Source organism: Oryctolagus cuniculus, chromosome 9 (assembly GCF_051225735.1).
Source record: "Oryctolagus cuniculus isolate XC-2025 breed Fujian yellow rabbit chromosome 9, ASM5122573v1, whole genome shotgun sequence".
Taxonomy (NCBI): Eukaryota; Metazoa; Chordata; class Mammalia; order Lagomorpha; family Leporidae; genus Oryctolagus; species Oryctolagus cuniculus.
The window spans coordinates 74,056,696-74,078,882 of NC_142875.1; the positions used below are offsets into that span (position 1 = coordinate 74,056,696).

A 22,187-nucleotide genomic window follows, 5' to 3' on the forward strand; every position below is an offset into this window, starting at 1 on the left:
TTAATTTCCCACAAATAACTGAAAACTTAGAGCTGAGTGGCTTGTCTATGCTGGAACTCTATGCTGTTGTCATTCTGGGCTTTGTGAAATGTCTCTTGAAGTTCTTTTTGTATTTTTGGCTCACACGGCTAAAGAGAGTAGATCCTATTATAGGTTGTAGGCTGGTTGTTTGGGAAATGAGAAAAGCTTAGAGCTGTACATTACTGTAGATCTGTATATACATCACTCTCCATGGCAATGTGTCTCAGTTTAGTGCTATCCAGCCTTAGGGATGCAGTCTTGACTCAGTTCTGGTTTTGAGGTCTAACTTTTTAGTCTGTGTCATGCATTGGTCTGCACAGAATACTGTGTTAAAGGAAGGAGAGAGGATGGGTTATGAGGATATGAAACGTTATATATATTGATGCCTGAAACCTACTGTGAGAAGCACCCCCCCAAAAGGTGGATTTATGGTCCAATAGAGGAATGGAAAAATGAGCAGATAAATGATAAGGCAAATTTTAATGGCTTCTTAGCCGTAAACCTAAATGATAGATGTATGGGTGTTCATTATCTAATTTTTCCAACTTTTCTGTAAGTGTGAATTTTTTCTTAATGTTATATTGGATGGTACAAAAGAAATGTAGTAATTCTTAGCTGTAGAGATGTGCTCAGTTCCAGAAAGCATTTCTTCTCTAGATGTGAGCAAGCAGTTAAACAGTATCTTTGTTTATTTGTTTGTTTTAAATTGTTGAGTGCCTGTAGTAGCTAATGAAGAATCTGAAATTGGCAGGTATAATAAAATGAAAAGTGTACACTGCTAAGACAGCACCTTATCATTAATATTAACACAAACAAGTATACTATACCAAGCCTCTACTATGTTGAGGTCTGAACCAGGGACTTTTTAAACTAAAATTTTTATTTGGGGACAGCACTGTGGCTCAGCAGATTAAGCTGCTGCTTGTGACATCAGCATTCCACAGCTGAGTGTCAGTCCTGGCTGCTCTACTTCCCATCCAGCTTCCTGGGATGCACCTGGGAAGGTAGCAGATAATGACCCAAGTACTTGGGCTTCTGCCATCCTGGTGGTAGACCAGGCTCCTGGCTTTGGTATGGCCCAGCCATGGCTCTTGGGGCCATCTGAGGAGTGGACCAGAACCATCAAATGAAAGATATCTCTCTCTCTCTCTCACTCTTCCTCCCCCTTCTCCATTTCCCCTTCTCCCTCTGTTGCTTTGCCTTTCAAACAAGTAAATAGACCATTTTTAAAAATGTTTTTATTTATTTATTTGGGAGGTAGACAAAAACAGCTATACAGATATGTTCATCTACTGATTCACCCCAAGTACTTGCAATGGCTGGAACTGATCTGGGGCTGAAGCCAGGAGCCATGATCATGATCTAGGTCTCCCGTGTGGCAGGGACCCAACTACTTGGGCAATCACCAGTGCCTCCCAGGATCTGTAGCAGCAGGAAGCTGGAGTCAGGAGCCAGAGGTGGGAATCAAACCCATACACTGCAGTATGAGATGTAGGTGTTTTAATCTGTGTCTTATAAACTAAGCTAAATGCCTGCCCATGAGCCAGCCACTTATAGTAAATCTAATTTATTTCTTTTTTTTTTTAAAGATGTATTTATTTATTTTGAAAATCAGAGTTACCGAGAGGCAGCGGCAGAGAGAGAGGGAAAGGTCTTCCATCCGCTGGTTCACTCCCCAAATGACTGCAATGGTCAGAACAGAGCCGATGGGAAGCCTGGAGCTTCTTCCAGGTCTTCCACATGGGTGCAGGGTCCCAAGGACTTGGGCCATCTTCTACTGCCTTCTCAGGCCATAGTAGGGAGCTGGGTTGGAAGTAGGGCAGCTGAGACTCAACTGACACCCATATGGGATGCTGGCACTGCAGGCGGCAGCTTTACCCACTAAACCACAGTGCCGGTCTCAAATCTAATTTATTTCTAATAACAGTGTAAAGATAAGGGAAGTATTAGATATATTTTGTAGATGAAAATCTGAGTTCAGAAAAGCCAACAGCATGCTGCTCCAGGTCCTGCATCTGGTTGGGGGATGGGTCAGGACTCAAACCTGACCTAATAGACAGCCGAGTATGCACTGTTTCTGGGCCCTCCAGCATGCAGAGTGTTCTCCTGACCTCAGCCTCGGCTCCCCGGGAGATCAGGCCCCACGCCAGGATGACACCACCAGAAATCTGCAGTGTAGTAAGTGCCCAGCTATTTCTCGGGCACATCAGTCTGAGCAGTGTTCTGTTGGACCGTGATACTCTAGCGATTTCCGACTGTGCCTTTATGTTCCTCTGGCTTACCAAAGTCACCTGCAGGGTCAATGAAAACGTTACACTTTACAGGTGTGTCCTCCACGCCGAGCACGGTTGCTTCCTTTACCTGCAGTCTCAGAGTGAAGGTGATGGACTGAGCTCTTGTTCCTGTAAGAAGAGCCAAGCACTCTGAGTGTGCCCCAGCTCTGCCTCTGCTTATCCACGTGTGTGGAGCACCGAGATCTCCCTAGCTGTCTGTGCCTCCATTTCTCCATCTACCTAATGGGGACATCAGTGCTGGCTCTGCCTACCTCTCAGGCAGGACAATATTGCCTTTAGTAGAAAGAAAAAAAAAGAGAGAGAGAGAGAGAAAGGAGCAAAGGGTTTCTCGGCCTGGTAGTGCTGTACTACTCTTTGTGCATGTGTGAGAGTCACCACGTTATGGCTGATTTGCTGGTGCTGCCTGAGGTTTCAAAGGCTGATGTGAATGCTTGAGCCAGTGTTCCTCCTCTGAGCTCCAGGATTAGCCTGTCTGGGGCCTTCTGACTTTCTCCAAGAGAGGAAGACTTGACATCAGGTAAACTTTGTACAGCAACACATCAGCCTGAATCAAATCCATCACCACCCTCATCCATATCACACTGTCTAAAGTGTAACAGTAAAGACCGTCCATTGCACTCTCTCTGCTCGACCTTTTTAAGTAACACTGTCTCATTTAATCCTTGCAAAAGCTGCAAGAAGTAGATATTTTCTCCATTTTACAAATAAGCAAAACTGAGTCTCAGAGAGGTGAGATGGTAGCATTGAAGTACTGTTTACTGCTGTGGCTAGAAAGGTACTGGTTTCTATCAGAGTAGTTTGCTGAAATACAGCCACATAGAAATTGCAGCATCTCCCTCAAGGTTTTACGGTTTGAAACAACTGTATTTTTTTTTCTATCAAAGGTTGCCTAGAAGTTTAGGAAGAAAAAAAAATAGAAAGTCATTCATGGCTGAAATCAGCTTATGAATTTTTGCTGTGAGCTAAGGAGCAGGTGTTCTGGGGCCTAATACACTCTGTGTTTGCCTCTTGTCACGTGTGCTGGAAAAGCAGAAGAAATGGCAAGCAATGAGTCATTTTGGAAATCATTGTCAGAAAACCCAAAGTATATATTTTGATTGTTATTTGTGAAAATGCTTTTGGTCATTACATAACTATTGTATCTACATTGTAGTGTTAAGATGAGATAGGCCTTCCTCAGCTAGAGCTCTGATGCTCAAGGATCCATCTCTCACCGCAGCACTCTGTGTAGGCAGATGCACCTGTGAGTGCTAGAGCTGCATTCTGGGTTCTCTCTCGCTGGCACCCAGAGAAGGGGACATCTGCAGCATTCCCCAGTGCCCAGTGGTAGTAAGCGCAGTAAATCAGCACTCACAAGACCAAATGCCTTTGAGATTGGCCAGAGCCTCTGAGACATTGCACAGGATGGCCATGACGTGGCTGTAGTCAGTTGAGTGCAGACTCCGAATTTGCACATCTTTCAATTACTGAAGAAATGTCAGTGACTAGCATTGAGGTACAGCATGTTAAGTCCCCTTGTGGAACACTAGCGTCCCATATGGGCACTGGTTTTAGTCCTGGCTGTTCTACTTCTGACCCAACTCCTTGCTAATGCACCTGGGAAAGCAGCTGAAGATGGCCCAAGTACTTGGGCCCCTGCCACCCATGTAGGAGTTCCAGATTCCTGGCCGTTGAGGCCATTTGGAAAATTAACCAGCAGATAGAAGATTCTCCCTCTCTCTCCCCCTCTCCCTCTCTCTCTCTCCGTCTGTCTCTTCCTCCTCCCTCCCTCCTTCCCTACCCTCCCCTTCTCCCCCTCTCTCCCTGTCTGTAACTCTGCCATTCAAATAAATAAATCTTAAAAAATATATAAAGAAATGTCAGAATCTGGACTTAGAGATACTAAGAACCACTTAGTAAAATATGTTAGGGGCTGGTGCTGTGGCGTAGTGGGTAAAGCCGCCGCCTGCCGTGCCAGTATCCCATCTGGAAGCCAGTTGAAGTCCCAGCTGCTCCACTTCCTATCCAGTTCTCTGCTATGGCTTGGGAAAGCAGTAGAGGATGGCCCAACTGCTTGGGCCCCTGCACCTGAGTGGGAGACCCAGAAGAAGCTCTTGGCTCCTGGCTTCGATTTGGTGCAGCTCCTGCTGTTGTGGTCAATTGAGGAGTGACCCAGCAGATGGAAGACCTCTCCTTCTCTCTCTTTCTCTCTCCTTCTCCTTCTCTCTCTGTGTAAATATGACTTTCAAATAAATAAATAAATCTTTTTAAAAAATGCTATAAGTAAAATCCAGCATGTCTCTGGTTGAACTCAAGTTGTGGGTGGTGAATGTGTGACCTTGGAGTGGACTTGAGTCCAGTCATTGGGATCGTGATTGCTGGGGAAGAGACCTGAACGGGAATCCAGGAGCCCTCGGATTAATTTGAGCTCTGTGTCCTGGGACAAGCCTCTTACATCCTCTGTGCCTCAGTTTCCAGAAAACACTTTGAAAGTAGATGTGGCTTACTAAAACTTCCTTTTTGTAGCATGAATAGCTGACTCCCAGTTGCCTTGCCAGGGTCTGAGGAGTTACAATCCTGGCCCTTGTTCTTGTTCCCTCCTCACCCCTGGATTTATTTTATTGTTCTGTTTTGTAAAGGGGCCCTTATCTGGGGATGAAAATGGATGACTATTGAGTCCATGAATTAGCCTGTGGAGACTTTGGGATGGAAACGGGCCAACCTCTTGCAAAGAGAGGTCCAGATAACAGGCTAGGAGATTGAGCGGCTTCCATGAGAACAGTCAAGAAAACAATTTCCCTGGGTGCTGGCCACAAAGAGGAAGATAAAGGAACAGGAGCAAGGATAAAAGTATCCCCAAAACAAAGGAAGAATTGACGGGGACGCTGGTGTGACCACTGAAGGGGCATGGGTAGAAAAAGTCATGCTGTAAAAAAAAAAAAAAAAGAAGTAATAAACTGTGGAAAAAGAATGGAGCAATAGTCATGGAAAAAAGTGAGATCACATAAAAACTTTCAGGAGTGGCCTGGAAAAAATAAAGCTTTATGGGTTTAACATGAGGACTCTATTCTTACCACCTGTGGGGAGTAATTGGCATTGGCTGGCTGGAGGTTTGTTTTGCCTTCCTGGCAGGAGCCGTATTGTTATGTTAATATTCAGCTGGCTAAGTGCTAAGTGCCGAGCACGAAGACGGGGAATTTTGCAGAAGGGAGAATTCCCAGCCCCAGGTTTTTGCTTCAAACACTGAGCTCTTTGCAGACTTCAGACTTCTCATTCCAATTCTAAGAGATAATTAGTATCATGGCAGATATTGCTAGTATTTTGTGAAAACTGAGTTTCCAGTAGGAAATTTCCCCTAGGTAGTTTATGACTGGGGTGTATCCAGGCTAAAGTCTGGACCCCGGAGTTCACTGGGGGATAAGGAGCACATTTTTTTTTTTTTTTTTTTTTTTATAACACAGAGTCCCTGCCCAGATCCCAAGAGCCCACTCCCTGCATTCATCTATGCCATCTTTTTTCCCATTAACATTGGTTTCTCCTTAGAGGTCATTCCACTGACTTGGATCTTAAAATATTTTAATTGTCCTTGAACAGGGTGAGCCCCAGGCCCCACGGTGCTCAAGATGAAATGGCTTACTAGTCAATGCATCATTAAAATTTATTTATTTTAATTTTGCAATTATTAGGTCATCTGTTGGATTTTTTTCTTCTTCTTCTTCTTCTTCTTCTTTTTTTTTTAAGGAGGCAACGTCTCCCCACAATCCAAAGACCTTCTACAAAATGACCTTCCTCATGGTCTATTACCTGCACTTAGCTGATTTCAGTGGGGTGCTGTGTGAAAACTAAAAATTGAACCAATTGACAGTAATTTGTGATTTACTCATGACCCCTTAAAAGTTGCAAAGTCCTTAGGATTGCAAAACTAGATTGCTTCTTAATTGCAAATTGTAGCTGCAGATGATCTCACACCTCCTCCCTGCTATCGCCTTCCTCAGGTTTGTTGCCCTGCTTCACAGTGTTTCTCCTCACCTGCACTCCCACATGCAGATTTTCAAAAAGTGTGATAATGTTACCTTTTTTAAGATGTCTTTTATGGCAGTAACAAAGGAATTTGATTAAAATTAAGCTCATGTGATAATCACAAGTTTTATAAATCTAATAAAGAAAACCCATGTAAATACTGTAAAAGTTTGTGAACTAGATATTCTAATTGTGCCACTTACTTCCCAGGAGCAAATTAGGCAACCAGTGATATTAAAACCTGTCAGACCACTAAAATATCATTTGGACAATCAGTTTAAGTTCCAGAATATTTTCTGTGCCCCATTTCAGCTGCAGTATAATAAATAGCCTAGTGGTACCTAACTCAGGGATTTCTAAGCTGCGCTTCCATCAAAAACATTGATTTCCACAGTGTAGGCTAGGGTTTAACACTGATAAAACTGAAGGATGGCAGTTTTTCCCATTGAAAAGATGCTCTCATGTTCACATTTAATTGCCTCTACTTTGCATTATAGTCCTTGAATACAGACAATAAAATGCCAGTGGACTTCAGTCCATACCTTCAAGGGCAGTGAGTTAACATGGGAAGGATCCCCCTCAGAATGCACAATCCAGGAGAGGTTCCTCAGCCTGTTACATTCCCTAACCAGAATCCACACTACGTAGATGGTTGAAGTCTTGGACTACCACTGTCTTCAATCGCCCGGGAGGTTCAATAATTAGCGTAAATGTTGGTAGAGATTGTTCATAGAGGAAATGGATGGTGTTCAACAAATGTGATAGCTTTTAAAGATTCATACTGACCTCTCTGCTCTTGTGTGAGTGGGACATGTATCAACCGTCAGGCTTTGGCCAGGAAAAGAAACCACTCTAAATACTTCAAGGAAGAAGGGATGAAGCCCGGGGATTTAAAGTTTTACAGAAGTATTAGAAGAAGACCTGGGAAAGTGAAGGTCAGAGAAACTTCTTTGAATTCAGGAAGTCAGGAAGTGCAGGGATCAAAAGATGCTAAAGCTGATGATCCGCCCTAGTGGGTGATGGGAGGATGCCTGGAAGCCACTCCCAGAATCTCAGTTCTGTTGTCTGAAGAAAGGCTTGCGCTGGCTACAGCTGCCAGTGGGGAATAATGCATTACACCTCACTTACCTTCCAAATCCCACACGAGGGCTTCTCTTTGACAGATATGACCCAGAATTCCTGCTAGCAGGAGAGTTTACAGAAAATAGTTTCCTAACCTCTGCCCCTTCACAGAATAAGCAGGGCTATTTTGATCATTAATAAGCAATGAATATGAGATAGACAAGTCCAGCATCCTTTTAAAGTGTCTTAGATCTAAAACCACCCTCTCCAAAAGAACTTTGTGCAGTTAAGAAAATGATCTACGTATGCATTATTCAGTATGGTAGTCGCTGTTGCCTTGTGGTTATCGAGCACTCGCAGTGTATCCACCACAGCTGAGGAATTGAGTTTTATTTAATTTTAATTACAAATTTTAATACCTGCTTGTAGCTCATGACTACTACACCAGGAAGCATAGGTGTGGAACTGTCTGGTTCTGTGCCGACTCCCCTCCCTCACCCCTTCATTTATTGGAAGATACTGTTGCCTGAATTGACCTGGAGTTCTCCTGAGCCTGCCATCTGGTATTTGCAGTGTTTATCATGTTTGGAAAACTTCATGTGAGGGAGCTTTCAATAAGTTTATGGAAAATGTGCAGTATCTTTTAATTCCATTTGTTCATGATCTTTTTGAAACCCCTTCTTGTGACAGAATTGGGTGGATCAGATTTCACTGTATTTAAGAATTGATCTTCAGGCTGCTTCGGGTGCCAGATTTGCTAATACAAATTTTAAGTCCGAGACTCCCTTTCACCATCAACACGTATTTGTAGCCAAATATTGAGAAGAGCACTGATGTTTGCCTATAGACCCTAATGATTTTGACAACCAATTAGCATGATCTGTTTGTAATAACTGCTTCTCCTTGAAATGTTTCTCAAATCTTTGGTGTCTGCTGTACCTTTCCTGTTAGCAAGCATTAGCAGATGCCACAAAAAGGCAACATAAATATTAACGTAAAAATTCAGATAAGCTTGTTGCCCTCCACTGAACATATTTTGTTAGTGTGAGCATATATTCATAGTGAGTTTTTTTTTTAAAAATTCATATACTTAACACAAATTTCTGGTGTATAAAATTATTCCTAATATATGGTTGACTCCACATTCTGTAGTGTTCCAAAGACAGCTAAGGTTTCTACAGAAAGATAGTGATTGCAAAGTGTTTGGCCACTTAAGGAACTACCAGCATACTTGCTATCTCGAAGGGCACTCCCAACATGTTAAAGGAAAATGGAATTGAAAGATAAGTTTTTTTTTTTGAAATTTGTGCACATGAAGGATCTTCAAAAAGTTTATGAAAATGGCATATAATGAAAAAGCTAAGCATGGACTTTAATTTTTTTTGCACCTACACCAAGATAAACTTAGCCGTTAATTCCATTTTTCCCTTGAGCTTTCTGAAGTACCCTCATGTTATCAGCCAGCTTTGTGTGACTTCAACTGAAATATCTTGAGATAAGTGACTTACGAGATGAGGTTTATTTTGGCCTCAAGATTGTGTACCCCCTTGCTCTGGCATGTGATGGAGGCTGGCAGTGATGATGAGTGCAGTGCAACCAGACCATGGTGAGCCAAACAGCACAGAGATCCAGCTGACACACTCTTCTTTCACCCTCTATGTGGTATCTCCTTATAAGGCCATTCATGATTCCATCATAGGGTCACCCTAGCTACCTAACACAATCCAGTCACTTCCCAAAGGCATCAAACCACTACTCTAATCTATCAGTATTTAGCATTAATCTATTAACCATCAAAATAAGATTTTGGAGTTCAAACACCTGCATAGTTTAGGGAGTCAAACCCTGTTCAATCCATAACTCCTCATTTGATGGTTCTTATAAACTCAATTTTGTATAGTACTCCAAAGTAGCGAGCTAATATTGGACCAAAGTGGGTATTTTTTGTGACTTCATGACACCTATTTTTCAGCTGCATTGCAAAGAATGTTAGTAAATAAGACAGTTCATCATTTATTTCCTTATCAGATAAAAACTACTGATAACTTAAGTGTTACTGTTTTCAATTTTTCTTACATTTGAACATTTTCTATCTAAATGACTTTATGCATTTTTTCATCTTAAAAGAATCACAAGATCTCAGAAAGAGGTGTTACCTTTTAATTTAAGAACTGAGTAACTTGGAAGTTATATCACAGAGCTTATTAAACATTCATGGAATTCAGTTTACACAGAGTTTGGCATCCTCGTTAATTAATGTCATGATTTGACAGTGGATAAAGCTAGTCTGGAGTTGTCTCCAAATACTGTAGTCTGTTGGAAGAGAAAGTGCCTGAAGTAGCCAGCCACTGTGGCCTCGGCCTTGTCTGCAAAGTCTTGTATCCCTGCTTTCTGAATTACTCTGCAGCCTCAACACAGTTCATGTCTGTACAGTTGCCTGTGGGACATCCGGTGTTAGTGAAATGCAGTTTCAGGGGCTCTTCCTTGGCGCTGCCTTGGATGGAGGCCCCTCTGCGTGAGATGATCGTTTTCCTTCAGACTGAGGGATGGACCATGGGAGGGGGTGCCAAGGTAGGAAACGGGAGTCTGTGAACGGGCATGTCTGTTCTCACAGCTCAGCATATGCTTGAGGAGGAGTTGGAAAGCAGCTCGACCTTACATGCCTGTGAAGAAACCTTTTCCGGCTACTCAAAGTCACCTACCAGGGGAAAACCCCACTGGTAAGACGAAGGGGCAGGAGGGGACTCAGCACGGAAACATTAAAAGTTTCTTCTGCAGTCGTATTTAGGGTCCTGCCATTCCTCCTCCATTCAGCTGTATCAGATTTTCTTATTTAGGAGATTCCCTCATTTCGCACCCAAAGCCCACATTCTGAGCCATCACACTGTGTATGCCTTGGTGGCCTACTGACTCAGCACACTGGGAGTGCCACTGTGATGAGAATACTCATGATTGCTGGCAATATCTTACTTTCAGATGAGCCCACAGGTCGAAATGGCGAGTGCTCAAATCTTCAGCTGTGTGTAAAACTGTTTTAGGCTTTGAGGCAAAGCGGAAGACTCACTCTTGGAAAGCTGTCAGAGCAGAGTGTGCTGTCATGGTAACTTAATTCATGTTAAAATGGCTGCTTTCTTCAGCTTCCCCATCGCTCCTTTTGGTTTGAGCAGCCAGGAGTACTTAGATGACAGTGTCTGTCTCCTGGAGCATTTCTGAGAAGTATGACTGCTCTGATTCTCAACCGAGCGTAAGAACAGGCAGTACCGTTCACAGTTCACCCCATGTGCTGAAGTGGTTCATGAACATCTTTATGTTCCTTCTGCTGCCAGTAAAATTTGACAATGCTGAAATAGTCTCCTTTGATTCTTAAAACAGAACATCTAATGAATGATGAAGCATAACCTATTAGGAACTTTTGCCTGCTCTTGAATTACTTGTTTACATGGATTAAGGGTGGAATTTGTTGGCTTTGTGTGAGAGTAATTGAAAGAACTTCTGGATGTATTTCTTAAACAGGATTTGCAAGGCTTTTAATGCTTTAAAATGCAAAGTTGGAGCCAAACTGAGCTGTCAAGTTTTGTTTTTTAGTTTTGTTTTTATTTTTTCCTTTTCTCTTTTCAGCAGACTTGAAATTGTTCCTGGAATCAAATTGACTTTGGATTGCTTAAGGGAATTGTGGCTTGTGCTTTCCCAAAGCAGGCACCATGATCTTGTTGTTCTGCTAGATATCGATTCCACTCTACTGTAGTCTTACCTCGGCATGCAGAGCTAAGTGGGTAAAGCCCTCTCATTTTATCTCCTTTGCAGGCTTGTTGATTGGTGCTGGCTGTGCTCTCTACCCCCTGGGTTGGGACAGTGAGGAAGTCCGGCAGACTTGTGGCTACATTTCTGGCCAGTTTGACCTGGGTAAGTTCTCTTTGTGGATGGCCTCCTTTTAGAAAAAAACTGTATCTGATGTTTCACAGAAATACAAGGTGGAAAAGAGATTAATAAGAAAAACATATCCAGGGCTGGCGCTGTGGAGTAGTGGGTAAAGCCAGCCCCTCAGTGCCGGCATCATATTGGTGCCGGTTCAAATCCCGGCTGCTCCACTTCCAATCTGGCTCTTTGCTGTGGCCTGGGAAAGCAGTAGAAGATGGCCCAAGTCCTTGGGCCCTATGCACCCACATGGGAGACCTGGAATAAGCTCCTGGCTCCTGGCTTTGGATAGGCCCTGCTCCAGCCATTGTGGCCATCTGGAAAGTGAACCAGTGGATAGAAGACCGGTTCTCTCTCTCTCTCTCTCTCTCTCTCTGCCTCTGCTTCTCTGTAACTCTACCTTTAAAATAAATACATCTTTTTTTTAAAAAAAAAGACAGAATTAAAAAAAGAAAAGAGTCAAGGCAGAGCCTGAGACTTTAAAAAAATAAAAAAGAAAGAAAAACATATCCTGGTATGGTAGCCAGAAGTTATGCAGCAGAGAATGGGCCAAATCCTTGGGCCACTCAACCCATGTGAGAGACCTGGAAGAAGCTCCTAGCTTCTGGCTTCGATAGGCCCAGCTTCAGTCTTTTTGGCCATTTGTGGAATGAACTAGAGGATTGAAGAGTTTTCTCTCTCTCTCTCTCTCTCTCTCTCTCTAACTCTGCCTTCCAAATAAATAAATCTTTATATATATATATTTATTACTCATTTTTAAAAACAGTTGTTTGAGAAGACAAGGAGAACAAATCAGTCAAAGCAATGACAATAAGGGCTAAGGAATCCAAAGCATTTTCTCTTTTTTTAAAGATTTATTTATTCACTTGAAAGTTATAGAAAGGCTGAGAAAGAGAGAGAAAGAGATTTTCCATCTGCTAGTTCACACCCCAGATTGCTGCCAATGGCCAGAGCTGGGCCAGGCCAGAGGCTTCATCTGGGTCTCCCACTTGGGTGGCAAGAGTTTAAGTACTTGGACCATCTTCTGCTGCTTTTCCCAGGCCATGAGCAGGGATATGGCTCAGAAGTAGAGCTGTCAGGACTCGAACCAGTGCCCATATCAGATGCTGACATCACAGGCAGCAGCTTTACCTGCTATGCCACAGTGCTGGCCCACCCAGCATTTTCACTCCAGTGTAGTAGACCAGTTTATGAAAAGGATGAGGGTGGAGCTGAATTTTTAAAACAAAGGAAATCTGTGGGTTCCCAGGAGGAGACTGAAGCACCTGGCAGGTGAGGAGCAGCAGTGCAGCAAGGCACTAGGGAGCAATAAGAAAAGGTCCTCAGAAGGCCTCCAAAGCAGCCACAGTCAGGCACCACTGAGAGATGTGCTCACATGGGCGGAAAGAGGGTTCCTCATGGATTTATTCCTCTGGGTACTAATAAGAAAGTGCCAGGTCCTTGTAGTTTTCACTAGTGTCCCTGTGTCTTCAGAGATGGGACGTTCCTTTCCTCCAGGCGTACAGTGAGCATCTCTCAGACGAGGACCTTACGACCTGTTCCGGAGGAAGGTCACATGATCTTTCTTAGCTTTTATAACCTGCTTCGGGGAGAAGGGCAGGGAAGGTGAGTGTGACCTTCCTACTCCTGCTGTTTTCTCAAATGTCACTGTGCCTTACGTGCAGGTAGCATGCCCTTAAGCCCATCACCGCAAACTTATTGATAAATACATTTTCCACTACCATTCAGGGACAGCAAACCTTCTCTTTTCTGCCAAGGCCCGTTTGGGTATTCATGACATCATTCACAGACCATACAAAATTATCAACTTAAAAATTGGTTTGTTATAGATTTATTGAAATTTGGGTTCCATCTGCAGTTGTCTTGGCAGGGCCTTCCATGGCTCATGGCCAGAGGTTCCCCATCCCTGGTACATGAACACATTAAGTTTCTGACAATTAGTGTGTAGCAAGTTACCAACATAAACATCTACTTTTCACATCCGATATTTCGCTCTAAGGAGGACTTCTGAGGCATTTGATCTAATGACATCTTACACTATCCCAAATAATTATTTATTTTAAAATTTTTGTTAGAATATGTATGGAAAAAGAAATTCCCTCTAAGATATCGTGGGAAAATAGAGAGATGTGGCATGGTAGCAAGCGTTCGTGAATTTGAGACTGAAGCCATTTTATCTGACGTAATGGTTGACAACCACCTTGCTTTCCGAAGGGAGAATCCTGGCTCTTTCAGGGGAGAAGACTGTTCTAGACATCACTTGATTTTGCACACATATTTTTTTTTAAATGAGAGATTTCTCTTGGTGACGAACCTCAGTCTTCCTCAGTCTGGATGAGTTTGTGATTGCCGTTAATGTAGAGAAGGGGGAGCGTGCTGGTGCTACGCAGACAGCCAGCTGCGTTGGGTCAGGGGGTGACTGTTTAGTACAGTGCCTGGCGTTTTTCTTTCCCTGTTTTTTGAGGCATTCTGTTTAACACAGGCCTCAGCTTGAAGAGAGTCCGTTCTTGGTGGTCTGTTGTTCTGTGTTGCTATATTAATTAGCAGATTATAATGAAGCTCCTGGTCCTGCTGCTGTGGTTTTAATCACTATACCCCAGTATTGTGTATCTTTTCAACATCGTGGCTGAAAAACTTGAATATCAAATGAAACCTAAAAAAAGGAAGTTGCCTTTTTAGAAGCGGTAATGATTTCCTGTATGTGTTTTTATTAAGCTAACTAAAACTGAGCACTCCAGGAAATTGAAGTGTTTTCTTTTTTTTTTTTTTTTAAGATTTATTTGTTTTTTTTTTTTTTTAGTTATTTACTTTTAAAGACTTATTTGTTTTATTTTGAAAGGCAGGGATAGAGGGAGGGAAGAAGGGAAGGTAAGAGAGAGAGAGACAGAGAGAGATGCCTTCCATCCACTGATTCACTCCCCAGATGGCCATGGCTGTGGCTTGCTGAAGCAGGAGCCAGGACCTTCTTCGAGTCTGCCACATGGGCGGCAGGGGCCCAGCCAAAGCACAGGGACAGAGCCAGCCACTGCCTCCTGCTGATGCAGACGCTGGGAGGCAGTAGTGATGCCTCAGGGTGTTGGGTTTCTGCCACCCATTTGGGAGGCCCTGGCTCAGCCCCGGCTCAGCCCCGACTCAGCCCCTGAGGGCACTGGAGGAGTGAACTGCTGAATGGGAGAGTGTTTTGTCTATGTGCCTTTCTTGCTGTCTCTCAAATAACTTAAAATTAAAAGTAGTCTTGTTGAGAATATATATTTTTGGTTTCCACACCAGAAATTATAATTCTCTCCATCTGTGTTTCAAAGAATGCAAGTGCAAGTGATCGATACCTGTGTTTTGAAAAAAAATTCCATAAGTTATATTGAAGATTTTTTGTGTGCTTTGCTAGAGTTGAATAACAAACTTGCGTAAGTCTTTTTTTTTTTAATTAAGGTGCTTTAGGCTTAAGTTATAAAAATTTGGCTGAGGGGGCAGCATTGTGGCATAGAATATAAAGCCACTACCTGCAATGCTGGCATCCCGTATGTACTCCAGTGTCAGTCCTGGATGATCCACTTCTAATCCAGCTACCTGCTAATGGCCTGGAGAAAGCAGCAGAAGATGGCCCAAGTGTTTGGGCCCCTACCACCTACATTGGAAACCTGAAAGAGGCTCCTGGCTTCTGCTTGGCCATTGTGGCCATCTGGGTAGTGAACCAGCTGATAGAAGATCTCTCTCCTCTCTCTCTCTCTCTCTCTCTCTGTCTCTCTGTCTCTCTGTCTCTGTGTGTGTCTGTGTATGTGTGTGTGTGTGTCCCTCTCTCTAACTTTGACATTCAAATAAGTAAGTTATAAAAATCTTTGAAGAAAAAGTATTAATAATGTGAGTCAAACTGACTAAAATAAACAAAAAAGACTTTTGGGATCTCCTACTGCAGCAGGAGAGTTCATCAGAGCTAAGATGAGCTGTACAGTTGGCTAGTCTAGGGGTGCAAAGATGTTATCCAGGGCCCGGGTTCAGGAGGAACCATCTGTAGATTGGCTACAGCCATCTGCCATCTGTAGACTGGCCTTATCTTGAGCTAGTTCTCCCCCTGACCATAGTACATTTGGCACGTAAGGCTCTGAGCATTCTTTTTTCTATCAGAAGGGGAAGGTGAGCTCTTCCCCCAGCAGTGGAGTCAAAGTCTGCTTCCTTATGTGCACTGGGCCAGTTTCGTCACATGTTCATTCTTATCTGGATAACTGCAGCCAAGGGGAAGCCATGTGCCAATTGGCTTCTTCTGGTCTGGCTTGGACATGCTTAGAGTATTCTAGAAATGGATTTCATTGTAAAGTAGTGATATTTGCAAGTGGAAAATTAAGAGAAAAAATGTATCTCAGCCAATCTGTATTTTGTCTGACTTTTGAGTGCCCTGCGCTCCCTCTGTCACTGTAGCCTGTGATGTAAACAAGAGGCTATAATGGCAGAGATGAAGAACTTTTTTTCTGCCAGGGGCTGTTTGGATATTTATAATATCATTTGTGTCCCATACAAAAGTATCAACTGAAAAATTAGCCTGCTATGGATTTATTGAATTTCAACTCCTGCCTGTAGTTGCTTTGGCAGGGCCAGATCAAATGATTTCACGGGTCTTACACTGCCTGCAGGCCAGATGTTCCTCTCCCCTGGATACCATTAAGTGTAGAAGATGATGATGTTACTTCTTTGTGAGGGAACAAATAGTACAAGGGATAAGAATAATACACAGCACCTAGCACATAATAAAGCCCAAGTAGATATGTGCTATTAGGGTTTTAATGCTGATCAGTCTTTTTTCCTCCTTTCATATTCCATAACAGTATGTTTGGATTTACATGTTCAGCCTAAGATCTTTATAATCAGGTTGTCCAATTGATTTAATTCATGCCTCAGAGATATTTTCATCCACCAAAGAGTTTTCTAATTATATCCTTATGATCAAAAATAGTGTTTCAATTAATTTGTCTTGCAAATTTGCCAAGTAATTTTGAATAATTATTGCTTTCATTTTGCTATTTAATTTCATTAAGAAGCCATCATGTTTCCTGTTCTTGAAATTATTCTGTTGGCTTCTCAAGAACAGTACCATCAACTCAAGACGCCGAGCTCTCAATGTTGGGAGTGATTAGAGTCTGCTGCTTCCAGTTTTCAGTAAGGAAGAAATCTCCTCGACTCCTGTCTGAGCCGGACCTGTCCACATGCTTCTGGAAACATCCCTTTTAGCTCTTTGCCTCCTTATGATGCTTTCTTTCTACTTAAACTTTTATGAGGAGATCATTTGGGTGAAGCTAGAACCAAAAATAGAACATTTCTTTTTGTTTAATTTGGAGCCTTTTCTTTTTTTTTTTTTTAATGTTTATTTTGAAATTCAGAGTTACATAGAAAGACAGAGACAGAGAGATCAGAGCACTTGGGCCATCTTCCACTGCTTTCCCACACCATAAACTGAGAGCTGGATCAGAAGAGGAGCAGCTAAGACACAAACCAGTGCCCCTATGGGATGCTGGTATCACAGAGGATTAGCCTACCATGCCACGGCACCAACTCCTCAACAAAGAGTTATTAAGCACATTCTGTGTACAAAAGTTATGCCACACACATAAAATTGTGAATAAGATAGACATAACCATTAGCTGCATGTTATATATCTGCTATCTGTTGAATGGTTAAAAAAAGGGAGAGAGAATGGAAGGACAGAATAAAAAAAAAGAGGAAATCCTACTGCTGAGTTCTGACCACTGAAAAGGCAGCTGCCATTGTGTTTCTGTGTATCTTTGGCCACTGATATCCTGGCCAGAATCGTGGCATCACTTTTTTTTTTTTTAAGATTTATTTGTTTATTTGAAAGTAAAAGTTACAGAGAGGGAGAGAGGGAGAGAGGGAGAGAGAGAGAGAGAGGTCTTCCATCCACTGGTTCATTCCCCAGATGGCCACAACGGCCGGAGCCACGCCAATCCGAAGCCAGGATCCAGAAACTTCTTCCTGGTCTCCCACATAGGTTCAGGGGCCCAAGAACTTGGGCCATCTTCTACTGCTTTTGCAGGCCACAACAGAGAGCTGGATCAGAAGTGGAGCAGCTAAGACTTGAACCAGTGCCCATATGGGATGGCGGTACTATAGGCAGGGAGGCTTTATCCGCTATGCCACAGCGCTGGCCCTGGCATCACTTTCGTGGGACTAATGACTTTAACCACCCCCCAGAAGATAATCAAGATCAAGTCATAGTTTAAAAAACTGAATAAACAAAAATTATTATAAATTCTTCCTGAGTCTTTTTTGCTCTTGTTATTTCTTTTGGTGATCATTCCCGCTTTTGTAATATTAATGCCGTTTTAAAGTCATTCAGCGACTTACAGTGATTTATAGCAGTGGGATTCGGCAATTGCAGAAGAAAATAGAAATGCTCTGAGAAAACCTGCAGGGAATACGATTTCTTGAGATATGACCACCACACTGTTGGAGGAGAGTAGTCTAATCTTCCTTTCAAAGATTCATCTTCAATTTTTTCAATGTTGTCCTTTGAAAAAATATATAGCCAAGTTGTTTGCCTTTTTATATATAAAATACTTAAGTAAATTTCTGAAATTGTACAGATTCATTTTTGTTATTGTTTTGTATTATGTTCTCTCAACTATTTTCTAGTATGTTCCATGTGAATATAAGTCTGGTCCAGAAAGACATTAAATTTAAATTGAATTGTTTGGGGGGATTTTTTTTTTATGTGTTAAGACATTTCTCAGGAATGCACTTTGTTCAATTGAATGTATCCATGAAGTATGTTAAGAAAGGATGATTAGGACAGTTTTGCTATATAAATATCATCTTAAGTGAATCTGTAGATTTTATCAAAAATGTCCTGGTAATTGGGATTCGGGGATAATATATTCTGTAGCTGACTCCTTGTAATGATGTAACATACCCCCATTGGAAGTTCCCTACCTGCTCCCTGTCCACAGGTAGATAACAGTTGAGAGGATTCCCAGATGTGTCTTAGAACACTCTTGTAATATATGTACAGAAGAGTAGCACCGTAGAAGGTCCATCCACCAATGTTGCTGCGACATTTGTGTACATGTAGACATTAGAGTTCTTTTAAATATCTATATTATAGTTCTTGCTCTCAAGAAAATATTATCTTTTGTTTATTTATTTTTCATTTATTTGGAAAGCAGAGAGAAAGAGATCTTCCAATCACAGGTTCTCTTCCCAAATGCCTACAGCAGCCAATACTGGGCCATACCAAAGCCAGGATCCCAGAACTCCATTCTGGTCTCCCATATGGATTATAGGGACCCAAGTACTTGAGCCATCACCTGCTACCTCACATCACTTGCTGCTTGCTAATATGCGTTAGCAAGAAGCTGGAATTGGAATTGGAGCAAGGACTCAAACCCAGATAGATGCTTTAATCTGGGATGAGAGTGAACCAAGTGGTATTATAACCACTGTGCCAAACACATTCCTCCCCCCAAAAAAATTTCTGCCACAAAATTGAGAATTCATAGCAGTGAGCTAACTCATGTGCCAGTTACTTTACTGTGTATTTTTGCCTTCCGTCCATACTAGAAGATGGAAATTAGACACTTCCTCTTAACAAGTCTCTCATCTCATTTGTGAACATGACTGATTTATCTCATCAAAAGGGTTTGGGCGCAGGGGACACACAAATACAACAACATGCTCCAAGGGCTGATTTGAATTCTAATCTGAGTTTTAATCTGGTAGAATGCTGCCAAATTTAAGGAATATAGAGAAGTTATAGAGAAAAGCTTACTAAACGAGCAGTGAGAACTTCCATTGATCAGATGTTTTGTAAAAAATAGCATAATAATTAATTATTTCAGATAAATATATTTTCCCCTTAAAGGGGAAAAATGAATTTGAATCTAGTTTTATTCCTTTACAACTTTTATATTCTGAGCAAGGCAAATGAACTCCCTGAGCTTCAGCCTTCTCCTTTTATTTTTATTTATTTATTTTTTTTATAGGCAGAGTGGACAGAGAGAGAGACAGACAGAGAGAAAGGTCTTCCTTTTCCATTGGTTCACCCCCCAATGGCTGCTTCAGCCGTTGTGCTGTGGCCAGCGCACTGCGCTGATCCGAAGGCAGGAGCCAGGTGCTTCTCCTGGTCTCCCATGGGGTGCAGGGCCCAAGGACTTGGGCCATCCTCCACTGTACTCCCGGGCCACAGCAGAGAGCTGGACAGGAAGAGAAGCGACCTGGACAGAATCTGGCGCCCCGACCGGGACTAGAACCTGGTGTGCTGGCGCCACCAGCAGAGGATTAGCCTATTGAGCCGCGGCGACAGCCCAGCCTCCTCTTTTTAAAAGGGGATGAAAAAACCTGTCCCAAGTAACTGAGAAACAAATTAGAGTTGGAGCAGGCATTTGGCACAGTGATTAAGATGCCGCTTGATATGCCAAATCTGTATCAGAATGCCTGGGTTCAAGTTCTGGCTCCAGTTCTGATCCAGACTCCTGCTAGTGTGCACCCTGGGAGGCATCAAGTGATGGCTAAGAGCTTGGGTTCCTGCCACTCATATTTGAAACCTGGATTAAGTGCTAGGATCCTCGCCTGCCCTCAGGTATTGCAGACATTTGGAAAGTGACCCAGTGGATGAGAGATCTCTTAATTTCTCACTGTCTCTTCCTGTCTCTCTGCCTTTCAAATAAGATGAAAATAGAAATAAGTAATTTTAAAGAAACATGGGTCAGAGTGAAAGTACAGTTGGCCTTCTGTATCTTTGTGTTCAACCTAGCATAGATGGAAAACATTTGGAAAAAATTGCATCTGTACTGAATATGTACACACTTGTTTCCCCACTCATTATTTGCTAAATCATATAGTTTACATTGTATTAGATACAAGTAATTTAGGAAAGATTATGTAAATTGCATGGGAGGATATGCATAGGTCATGCCCAAATACTGTGCCAAGGAACTTGAGCAGCCATGGTTTTGTCCTTAGGGGGTCCTGGAGACAATCCCCATGGATACCAGAGGATGAGAGTAAGTGTACTTTAAAAGTCCATGGAGACATGGAATTAAAGGATAAATTTATTTTGATGCAAAAATGTGAAATTCATGCATAGTGTTTTCATAACATGCATTTTCTTTTTTTTTTTGTAGGTTTTTATTTAATGAATACAAATTTCCATATGTACAGCTTTTAGGGATATAGTATTTCTTTCCCCCATTCCCACCCTCCTATCCCCAACTCCCATCCCACCTCCCACTCTCTCTCCCGTTCCATTTCCATTAGTTTTTTGTTGTTGTTGTTGTTTTTACCATTGGTTCACCCTCCAATGGCCGCTGTGGCGGGCGCAATGCGGCCAGCGCACCACGCTGATCCGAAGCCAGGAGCCAGGTATTTCTCCTGGTCTCTCATGCGGGTGCAGGGCCCAAGGACTTGGGCCATCCTCCACTGCACTCCCAGGCCACAGCAGAGAGCTGGAATGAAAAAGGGGCATCCGGGACAGAATCCAGCGCCCCAGCCGGGACTAGAACCTGGTGTGCCAGTGCCGTAGGCAGAGGATTAGCCTATTGATCCACGGTGCTGGCCAAGATTAGTTTTTAATTGACTTTATATACAGAAGACCAACTCTATACTAAGTAGAGATTTCAACTGTTTGCACCCACACAGACACACAAAGTATAAAATACAATTTGAAGACAAGTTTTACTGTTAATTCTCATAGTACAATTCATTAAGGACAGAGGTCCAACATGGGGAGCAAGTGACAGTGACTCCTGTTGTTGATTTAACAGCTGACACTCTTATTTATGATGTCAGTGATCACCGAAGGCTCTTTTCATGAGCTGCCAAGGCTATGGAAGCCTCTTGAGTCCACAAACTCCGTCAGTTTTTAGATAGTGCCATATGCAAAGTGGAAGTTCTCTCCTCCCTTCAGACACAAGTACATCCTTCTTTGATGGCCCTTTCTTTCCACTGGGGTCTTACTCACAGAGATCCTTCATGCAGAACCATTTTTGCCACTATGTCTTGGCTTTCCATGCCTGAAATGCCCTCATGGTGTTTTCAGTCAGACCTTAGGGGCTCATTCTGTGGTCAGAGTGCTATTTAGGGTGTTTGTCATTTTATGAGTCTGCTGTGTGGACTGCTTCCCATGTTTGTAATTCTGTCTATTACTATAACTAGGCACTTGGTCTAATATTTATGTGATCCCTTTGACTTATGGTCTTATTTATATGATCAATTCCATACTTAATATGATCAGTTTATCACATAAGATGGTATTAGTGGCTAGCGCTGCGGCTCAACAGGCTAATCCTCCGCCTTGCGGCACCAGCACACTGGGTTCTAGTCCCAATCGGGGTGCCGGATTCTGTCCCGGTTGCCCCTCTTCCAGGCCAGCTCTCTGCTATGGCCCAGGAGTGCAGTGGAGGATGGCCCAAGTGCTTGGGCCCTGCACCCCATGGGAGACCAGGATAAGTACCTGGCTCCTGCCTTCGGATCAGCGTGGTGCACTGGCTGCAGCGTGCCAGCCGCAGCGGCCATTGGAGGGTGAACCAACGGCAAAGGAAGACCTTTCTCTCTGTCTCTCTCTCTCACTCTGCCTGTCAAAAAAAAAGATGGTATTAGTGCCACCCAGCTAGCTAAATGGGATTTGGAGTCCCATGGCAAGTTTTTAGCTTCACCCTTGGGAGTAGGTCTGTGGGAATATGCGCTGATCTGTATAGCTCCTCCCTCTCATTCCCACTCTTATTTTTAACTGGGATCTATTTTCAATTGACTTAATACATCTATGATTAATTCTGTGTTAAGTTAGGAGTTCAACCAATGGTATTAAGTAGAGAAAAAAAAATGAAGTAATAAACTTTTCCTCAACAGTCAAGACAAGGGCTGTTCAAGTAATTGCTTCTCACAGTGTCAGTTTCA

At 42.7% G+C, this 22,187-nt stretch overlaps 1 protein-coding gene across 5 annotated transcripts in view; it reads left to right on the plus strand.

Annotated features, from left to right (window-relative positions):
- Window positions 1-22,187, plus strand: part of LHFPL6 (LHFPL tetraspan subfamily member 6) — a 274,220-nt gene that overhangs the window by 229,432 nt on the left and 22,601 nt on the right. For all 5 annotated transcript variants that reach the window (XM_008274501.5, XM_089304226.1, XM_070048958.1 and 2 more), the window contains exon 3: window positions 11,181-11,279. In XM_008274501.5, the coding sequence (XP_008272723.1) occupies window positions 11,181-11,279 (99 nt within the window). The remainder of the gene's footprint in view (window positions 1-11,180; window positions 11,280-22,187) is intronic.